The sequence below is a fragment of the Benincasa hispida genome, chromosome 5, assembly GCF_009727055.1.
Source record: "Benincasa hispida cultivar B227 chromosome 5, ASM972705v1, whole genome shotgun sequence".
Classification (NCBI taxonomy): domain Eukaryota; kingdom Viridiplantae; phylum Streptophyta; class Magnoliopsida; order Cucurbitales; family Cucurbitaceae; genus Benincasa; species Benincasa hispida.
The window spans coordinates 18,642,330-18,652,567 of NC_052353.1; the positions used below are offsets into that span (position 1 = coordinate 18,642,330).

At 33.1% G+C, this 10,238-nt stretch overlaps 1 protein-coding gene across 4 annotated transcripts; it reads left to right on the plus strand.

Annotated features, from left to right (window-relative positions):
- Positions 1–1,854: 1,854 nt before the first annotated feature.
- Positions 1,855–10,054, plus strand: LOC120078072. Of its 4 annotated transcripts, none has more exons than XM_039032272.1 (5): positions 1,874–2,012; positions 3,349–3,515; positions 4,702–4,893; positions 4,970–5,071; positions 9,008–10,054. In XM_039032272.1, exons 2-5 carry the CDS (start codon positions 3,479–3,481, stop codon positions 9,748–9,750), a joined length of 1,074 nt encoding a protein of 357 aa, XP_038888200.1. In that variant the 5' UTR covers positions 1,874–2,012; positions 3,349–3,478; the 3' UTR covers positions 9,751–10,054. The 4 variants fall into 4 exon arrangements, with proteins under 4 accessions (XP_038888199.1, XP_038888202.1, XP_038888200.1 ...); XM_039032273.1 differs by having other exon boundaries at positions 1,875–2,012; positions 4,665–4,893; XM_039032271.1 differs by lacking the exon at positions 3,349–3,515 and having other exon boundaries at positions 1,855–2,012; positions 4,665–4,893.
- Positions 10,055–10,238: the final 184 nt, after the last annotated feature.

The window sequence follows — 10,238 nt, forward strand, 5'->3', positions numbered from 1 at the left end:
TTCTTTTTTTATTAAAATTGATTAAACAATAATAATAGTTTTATCCAAGAACACGAGTGTATGTATTTCTAAAATTTATAGAAAACTATTAATAGAGAATCTTTTTTAAGTTAAACAATAAATGAATAATTTGGACTAATTTTAAGGTCATTTATCAAACAAACAAAATCTAAATTTTGATATTTTAAATTAGAGAGATAAATAGAATAAGATCCAAAGTTTGTTTATTTGGATATGAGTAACTTTATTTATAGATTTTTTTACAAATATAATATAATACATTATTATTAATTCTTAAATATACATTTTTTTTGAGAAGGAAGATTTGGACTTCTTATCCAAAGATAAAAAGAATATTGTCAATTACCATTCATTTAAATTTAGGTTAGGTTAGATAAATACATATAATAGATGATTATCATTTTAAAAAATTGATACATTAATTAATCTAATAATGGTAATTATTATGTTTTTTTTAGTATAACAAGTATTCAACCTTCAACCTTAAAAGAAAAAAATAAATGTTTTCACTCTATTCATATTCGTAATATTGAGTGACAGTTAATCTAAGTAATATAGTTAACTACAATAATGATTCATCATTAACAATTAAACCGACATATTAATTAATTGTAATAATTAATCATGAGTGTTCTTGAAAAAAAACTAATGTGTATTAAAAGTCAAACACTAATGTTTATTAGTTTTTTAACAACAATTTAATTTTGTGAGTAAGATGTCAATTGCCATTTCATAGGTCAAAAGTTCGATGTCCCTTATCATAATTGTTGAACTAAAAGATAATTTTTTAACGGAAACTTTTCGAACATTTATCTTATCCCTTTTTCTAAGGTAGAAACCAATTTTGGTTGAATATGCAAATTGTTGTACTAAAAAGTGTATCAACATATATAATCTACACAAATATAGTTCAACATGAATATATTACTTACTTTTTTTAAAAAAAAAATAGATAAAGGTTAAAATCTCTATTATCTAGGCCATTTTTTTTAAAAAAAAGGTTTGTGATATATTAGATCACATAATCAACCAATTGTAATATGAAAAGCAAGACCCATTTAAATACATTTGCATAAAACTAATTAACAATATTCTATAAAGGAAAATTATTTCAAATGATATAATTCTTGAAAATATTTACAAGATATAGTAAAATTTAGAATTATCAATGATAGACACTAAGAGACTTCTATCAGTATCTATCAATGTCACAGACAGTGTCTACCAATGTTTATCATTGATAGTTCTAAATTTTTTCTATATTTTGTAAATATTTTGGTTCATTTTTCTATATTTGAAAACATCCCTTCTATAAATTATGAATAAAAAAATCCATTATGATTGAAATAATTTTAATTATGGAGTAGTAAAGACGACTTTATTCGTATAATAAAAATACAAGAATTATTATTTACATTATTTTATGGAAAATTATTTCAAATGATAAAATTGTTGAAAATATATACAAGATATAACAAAATTTTAGGACTATCAATGATAGACGTTGATAGATACTGATAGACTTCTATTAGTATCTATCAATGTCACTATCTATCAATGTCACTAGTAGATACTGATAGATCTATCAGTGTCTATACCATTTATCATGGATAGTTCTAAAATTTTATTATATTTTATAAATATTTTGGTTTATTTTTCTATATTTAAAAACAACACTTATTTTATTTAAAAAAGAAAAGAGAAATATCCCAAAAGAAGGATCGGAAAATTCCCGAAGAAGGATTGGGGGAAGTCTTGTGGAGAGAATGTCGAATGAATGACGTGGATTTTATATATAATATATATTAATTTTAAATAATAAAACTCTTTTTTCTTTTGCTCTGTAATAAATTGTGGAATTTAGGAACTACTTTTAGCTTCTTCTTCGTCTCTCCTCTCTAGGTGGGTTTCTGTTTTCATTGAAATGAACTTCGTTGGAGATAGAGATTCTGAATCAGAAATCTCAAGCATCCATTGATTGAATGAGTCAGGTTTCATTCTCCATTTCTTTTTTTCTCTATTGTTTTTTCGTCCCCCCTCGATGTTTGATGTTGTTGCCTGTTCTTTTCTATTTTCCGTTCTTCGACTGTGTGAATTAATGTATTGGTTTGAAGTTTTTGTCTATAAAATGTGTCAGCGTTTTGATTTTGATTAGCCTGGAATATTTCTTTTGGCTTATGGAGTTTATGGGGATTGTTTTGGTTTTCTATGATTAAATTTTCGATGTTCTTGTGGAACAGCTTGAATCTAGCTTGTAGACTTCTGAGCTGTTCCTATATTTAGATGTTTGTGTATCTGACTGAAACGTGATGTACTAATTAGTGCCAACTGGGACATCTGGTGTTTATACTGCTCACTGATAACGGTGAAATTCTATAAAAACAGATATGTTATAATCAAACTTGGATTCTAGCCAATATGACATCTGATCGAATGACACCTTTGATGGTGCTAATTTAAATGACTAACTAATAACATCAGTTGTGCGCAGTATAGATTCCCGCGGTTGTGGGAAAATATACGAGTGGTTGAGGTAAATAATTTGCTGAAACGTACAGGTAACCAATATTTCTAGATAGTGTGACTGAGAATTTTGATTGGTTGAGGTAATGATGTTGCCTGGGTGTAGTTGTTCAAGTCTCGTAGTAATATCTGTGGCCAGGTTGAGATAATGATGTTGTGCTATAGTGTTATGGAGTTTACTTATTCTATTTTTCTGCCTTGGGTCCTTTTTGAATCGTTTCCCATCTGTTTGTTTATCTTTAATTCACAAATCGGCCCTACGTGTTTCAGGTCCTATTTGTTTGTTTGTTTGTTTTTTTACTGTTGGAAACTTTTCCTACTCTCTTCCCTTCTATTTTCTCCTTTGATGTTTACTCATCTGTTATGGTTTGGCATGGTGGATTGATTAACATATACTACAATTTGAGGGAGAGTAATATGACAAAGTAATTTATGTAAATAATTTTCTGGCATTCTTAACCTCATCTAGGTTGAAGCTCGCTTTGGGGAAGAGTCTAAGTTGTCCTTCCATTTCTTGAATTTCAGAAAGAATATTTGAAGGGTTTAAGCCCTTTCTCCTCTAAAGTTAGGTGAAATGCTTATTGATCTCTTAGATTGAGGGCCTGTTTGGAATGAATTTTAGGAAAAAAAATGTTTTTCAAAAATGCATTTTCATTTAAACACTTTTGATAAAAACTCCTTAAATAGAAATGCACACGTGTTTGGCAACCCTTTCTCAAAAGTGTTTTTATGTAAAAGTTTGTTCAGTTTGTTACTTTGTTATATATTAAAAGTGTTTTTATTAATTTTAAATTACTATAAAAGAATTTGTCGGTGGAGGTGATGGCCGGCGGCAGTCGTCGGAGATTGTGGCCGGTGGAGGTCGTTAGAAGTGGTGGCCGGAAGTTGGCCGGCAGCGAATGCTGAAGATGATGGCCGGAGGTGGTCACTAGAGATGGTGGCTAGAGGTTGGCCGGCGGTGGTTGCTAAAGGTAGTGGCCGGAGCTTATCATACAAATTAGAGAAAGACTAACTATTAAACACTCAAATTCATTTTTCTAAAAGAAGTTGGTTTCAAGTGTTTATCCTAAACCAACTTATTTTATAAACTCATTTTTTTCAAAATCCATTTTAGTGTTTGCCAAACCAATGAATTTTTTTTCAAGATAACTTATTTTTTTTAATTCAATCACTTGGAGACCCTTAGCAGGCAATTGAGTCATTTTTTTTCTTTGATCTATTGTAAAATGAATTCCTTCCCTAGTTTTCTTCTATGTTTGAGTTGTCTTATAGAGATCTGTATTATTGGAGCATGCCACTTCTTGGCAAGCTTGGAAGCTTTGCTGTGTGGTGAACTAATGTTGATGATGTTAGATATGGCTACCTCCCTTAGTCCTACTAAGTTCAGTTATAGGTTAAATTACAAATTTAACCCCTATGGTTTGGAGAAATTTAAAATTTAGTTTTCATGGTTTGATCAAACTTCATAAATAGTCTCTATGGTAGGAATTATTTATGAGGATTTTATCAAAACATAGGGACTAATTCTAACATTCTCCAAACCATAGGGAGCAAAGTTACAATTTAACCTTAGTTGTATCTTATTTCCAAGAGTTTGTTACAAAAGCTATCAAAAGTATTGAATTCCATCTGAGTTGATCACAGAAAATGCATGAGAAAAACATGAATTTAGTTCCTTTCAAAATGAAGCACCAAAAAAAAAAAAAAAAAAAGAGAGAATTTTAACACTATTTTTGGAATTGGTTTTTGTGACTTGGTGACATTTCTTGACGTTGAAGTGTCATCTACATTTTGATTAATATTTCTGTAGAGTTTTTTTTTTTTTTTTTTCTAAAAGAGGAAACAACCTTTATGTAAAGTGAATGTTCTATATTTCGACCAATATCAATATTCTACTCTTTGGTCATAATTAGATGCTCCATCTTTTCCTTTCTTTGCAATCAAAATATTATTTTTTGTAGCACCAATGTTCAAATAATTCAAAATCATGCTTTCTTTTTTCTTTTTTTCCCTTTAATTTGAAAGCAACTAAATTCATGTTTTTCTTGTGCATTTTCCGTGATCAACCCGGGTGGAAATCAAATAATTTCTTAATATTTTTCTTATGTATCTCATTGTAGAGCTTGAATGATTTTGGAACATCTTCCACACTTCTAGATCCTAAAATGACACCAAGAACAAGTAGAGGTCCTAGAGCTCAGAAGTCCAGAATTTCTTCAAGTGAAGGCCCAAATTTGGTTCTAATTGCTGGTGGTGCATTATTGAGCACCCTATCAATTCGCCTAGGCTTCAAGCTGAAACAAGCATTTGATACAAGGCAGCTGAAGGATAGTGACAGTTCTTTGACAGGTCTTGTTATTTATGAAAGCTTGAAGAAAAATGCCTGGTTGAAGCTTATTAACTTTTCGAGTTATTTACTACTCAGGAAATGCAAAGTCTTCTGACAGAAGAAAGGCTGCTGGTTGTCGTTGCTCGAATGTGTATTCATTTCCGCGAGATGATGAACGTTGCTTCAACTGTATGCCAGGTTGGTTTTTGTAATTTTCACCTATAAGGGGAAAAATATAGTTTTATGACTTTGCAAACTCAGTGTTCAGTTAGCTTCTAAGCTATTCACATTGTTATGTTTGTGTTGGGATTTCTGGGTTTTACCTCCTGTGTAGTATGATTTTACTAATATGTTTCTTTGAGCTTCAGTGCCAACATGATCTGCATATTTCCCTTTTTTTTGTCAATTTAACTTTGGGAAGGAGAAAGTTGTGGTGAGTATGAGGATCTAAATAGAATACTGAATACTTAGATTATTTTTATTTCTCTTGATTTCAACAGGAGCTAAGGTCTTGTTATTGTTGTTGTTCTTAAAAAAAAAAAAAGAAAAAACAGTATCAGAAATATGGATTCTTGTTTCTCTTTAGGTGGTTTTCTTCTCCAATGAGGCAGAGTTATCCCATGGGAGTTCAATAGCTTTAGTGCATAAAATTAGTTCTTTTCTATTAGATAAGTCGGGGCCTATCTGATAGGTCATCTGGATCCTGTTCATTTTTCTCATATTGGCAACATAAAATAAATTCAAGAAATAGGTGTTTGGTGGGCACAGTTTCTGAAAATAGAATGTGGATTTGATAACTTAGAAGGGTTTACTTTGAAACAGGTCTGAGGTGTCCTCAAATTCTCATATTTGAAATCTAGAACACCCTTTTTTTTTTTTAAGTGAATTCCATCTAACTTTGGATAGATCGCAGGAGAGAGGAAGATCCTTCTCCATTGAGTCACCCGGAAAGTGGTTTTCTTCTTGGCATAGCTTCTCTTTGGATATGATACTACGATGCTAACCTTTGTTGTGGTGCTTGCTTCGTCTGGAGTTTCCATTCACTAAATCACAACCTCATTCACTAGACCTTTCTAGAGATATTGTGTCATCCTCAGCACAAATGGTGACCAGTCCAGTTCGAATTTCTTTGTTTTGTTTTGTTTTTTTTTGTCTTAATATATATTCGTGAGTGTCCAAACTGGACTGGTCACCATTTCTCATTCCAGTTTATGGCACGTGAATGAGAAAAAGAAAAAACTGCTTAGATTTCATTAAAAAGGGAATTCCAATTGATAAAAATAGTTGTATGTATGAGGTTTTTAAAAATATCGTATTGGATCTTCTAAGACCATTGAACCTGCTAAAATTATACTATCAGCCAGAATGATGTTAGAAGATGGAAAGAGTGTTGGATTACTAATAGTTTTCTGGAAGGAATTCCTTTCTTGATGGTTATTTTAGTGGAAATTGGTGTGTGGGGAAAGACTTTAATGCTATAAGGTGGTCACATGTGAAATCAAGGGGAGGTAGAAAAACTTGTAGCATGAAAAGGTTCGATAAAATGATAGATGTTATGGAGTTAAAAGAAAGTCCCTTCTCCAGTGGAAAATTCGCTCGATCACTTTTGGGGAAAGAGCCTATTTACTTGATTGAAAAATTCCCAGTACGCAAGGATTGTATCAAGTATTCAAGAACTTGAGTAATTGGAAGAATCTAGATTTTTACAGACCAGCAACCCATTGTTTTGATACAGGAAGTAGTAAGTTTAAAATGGCAGCAATCTTCTTCTCATTTCACAGATACATGACTAAACAATGAAGAAATAATTGGGGTCATAAATCAGTGCTGCACCAAAAAAGGAATAGAAGTTTGACTTCCTGTTTTTCTGAAAGGTTGTAAGATGAACTTAAAATCAAGGAATGAAGTTTAAATGGATAAGGCGCTTTCCACTTGAGTTTGATATTTATGGCATAGGGTCATTGTAACTTGTAAGTATGAGCCTCGAAGGGGTTTTAAAAGGCACTCTGATAAATTCTTGGAAATATATTTATGTTAGGTTCCCTCTTTTCTCCATCTATTTAGTGTTTAGTGGGAGATGGGGTAGATACTTTTAGAAGGACAAGTGGTTGAGGATAAATTCATCTACTCTTGATTTTGCTCGATTATATCACTTTTCCTCCATGGGGAATCATTTGGTAGCTTCTGTCAAACTACCTTTAGTTAGCTCTTCTTCTTGTTCTCTTGAATTTTAAAGGCCTTTGTCCGATAGGGAAACAATGATTATTGTAGTCTTTTATCCTTAGTTTAGGATTCTACTGGTAGTCCTTTTTTCAGGTGTGCAACTGTTTCCTCGCTGTGGAGGATTATTATTATTATTAACTTTTTTCTTGGGGGTGGGGATAGAAAACAATAATTTCATTGATATGATGAAATCACAAAAAAGTTTGAAGGTCTTATCAAAAGATTTGATTAATCAATTACAACATGATAAAGATAGATATAAAATTGTTGAGAGAGGAAATTAATAATCTAGCTCTTTGTGGGTGAAGATGCAAGAGTTCTGTTCAAGCCAAATAGACCACAAAGAAGCCTGGATGATATTTAGACAAAGGATTTTGTCTCCTTCATGAAGGATGCCCATTGAGCATGGTGGAAAGGAGATCCCAAATGTCAAAAGGGATGGTTGTGTGCCAACCTAAAGCCTTGAGAGGGGAAAAAAAAAACACCCCATATGGATCTAGCCAAGGTACATATGCTGAGAAGGTGACCTTGGTTGATCACAAAGCCACTTTTTATGGTTGATTTGGAAGGATCAAATCTTAAAATTTTTTAAGATGGAAGAAGATTGTATGATTCTTTTTGTTTTTTATAGTATACAATACTTTGGCTTCTTGGTGGAGTTGAAGTTACAAAGACTGTTGGTGTACTTATAGTCTTGCCTTGATTATAGCCAATCCTTTAACCCCATCTCGGGAAGTAAGGCGATTGAGAAGATGATGAGGCTTTCTTTTGGGAGGGCGTTGATGAGGGTTTTCATTTAGCTTCACCCAAAGATTGTTATTCATTAGTTAAGGAAGGGAGATGAAGAAAGAGCTCCAAAGGGGGCATTTTTAATTTATTTTTCTTCTTTTTTTTTTTTTTGGGTGGGTGGGGTTTGAACAATTATTATAGGCCTCTGAGTCGACAGGAACAATAGAATTTTTAACGAGATTGGAAGGCCTAGAGAGGGTGTGTGGTCTCTTGTTACGTTTCATGTTTCTGTTTAGGCTAATCATCCCTAAGGTCTCATTTTGCTTGATTAGAGTTTCCTTTCATTTTGGTTTGAGCTTTATTTTTGTATGTTCCGTATGGTTTTTCATTCTTTTTCTCAATGAAGTTTTGGTTTTTCATTTAAAAAAGAAAAAGTTGGAGCCTGGGGGAAGTTAGAAAGCACTCGGAGTAGACTCTTTAACTATTGAATGCTTATGAACCTGTAAAATACTGAATCTGTTTCGTCCACTCGAACTATTGTGTAAAGAAAAACTTCAAATGATCAGTTCAGGAAAGGAAAAAAAAAACTAGATAGGTAAGCGTGTTAAAGAGAGATTAGTGTGTTAAATAAGAGATTATTAGAGTGATGAGTGTGTTAGAGATTCATTTTTTAGGAAATAAAATGTGGTAGAGGACATTTTTTCACAAAAGGAAGTGGATTTGAGAGAGACGTTCCTCTCGTTAGACAGTTTTTAGTGGAACCTCGCAGGTATATAGCTTGACTTATCTTGGGGCATCAGGAAATGATCATGGGAATGCTATCAAAATCTTGCTAAAATATGGGGAACATGGGATTAGCGTACTAAATATCTGAACACAACTTATCTTGTAGGCCCTATTACGTTCTAGATAATCCAATTCTCAATTCCAAAGCGGACAAAAAATCTTTTGATGTATTATTAGGAAAATGGTAGGCATTGAGTTGATCGTCAATAGAATCACTTGATGTTGCATCATTTTGGTCTAACTATTGCCTGACAACTAAGTTTCCATAGATGAAAACTCCCTTTTGGCTGGTTCAACTTGTGATCTTTAAGCTGGTGGTTGAATAATTTCTGTAGCTTTTGATTCTGTTAATACTCGAATCATTTTTGTGTTCTGATGACGGTGTTGCATCTGCAGGGACTCAATATACCACGGATGTTAAGTGTCCACCTACTGATCAAATGGTGGTTGCATCGGAGAGCGCTCTTCCTTTGGTGATGGTTCCTGCTTCTGGATTTAACAAGGAGAACAGTATTATTTGGGCATCGTCTCCTGACCAGCTCGAGTTGCCTGCAAAGCAATTCCACCATTCAAATTGCTCAGATTCACCTTGTGTCTCGGATTCTGGTTCCGATATCTTTAGCAAACGTGAAGTGATTCATAAGCTGAGGCACCAATTGAAAAGGAGAGATGATATGATACTGGAAATGCAAGATCAAATTGTTCACTTGCAAAATTCTCTTAACGCTCAAGCAGCCCATTCCTCCCATTTACAATCACAACTTGATGCCGCAAACCAAGACTTGTTTGATTCAGAAAGAGAGATTCAGAAGCTCAGAAAAGCAATTGCAGATCACTGTTTGGGGCAAATGGGCCCCAACGATAAGTCACCTTCGACAGTAAGAAGTTGGTCGAGCGAGACGAGGAACGGTCATGCAAATGGTGGTTATATGGATGTTAATTGCAATTTTGAGGTACCTGAAAAAGTAAGAGATGGGGAGAGGATTGAGATGTTGAAAAAAGAGGTAGGAGACTTAAAGGATGTGATAGAAGGAAAAGAATATTTATTGCAAAGCTATAAGGAGCAGAAGACAGAACTTTCTTTGAAGATCAAGGAATTGCAACAGAGACTAGATTCTCAACTACCCAACATTTTGTAGGATCATTTCAGATTGTGTATTCTTTGCTTGCCCCATTTTCAAATTATGATCTCAATTTTCATTGAGCACCATCTTCTCTCACCTCCCTTTTCAGTTTAAATTTTTGGTTGGTTAATTAGTAGTATAGGTTAGATCTTTTGATGCATTGTTTTTCAATGGAGTGCAAATTTACATGAGCAATGAGTGATATATTTGAGGTAGGTGCCTGCCATGCCTATATCTCACTACATGTAGTTGGCCACCTCTTGCAGAAATGTTTGTTTAATTGATTGTTTTATATCTCGTTTTGATAAGTTTTCCCCAAGTTTATTCCCAGAGTTGCAAGTTTTGTTGGTTTCTATTTCTTATGGATAATTTTGGAACAGAAATGGGGAATTTCATGCTTCGGCCTATTTTGGGAGGCCCTAAGTTTTGAAAGACCAAGTTTTTGATCTTCTGCTTACATTATCGCTAGATAAAATTACTGAAATGACCAACAAATGGGTAAT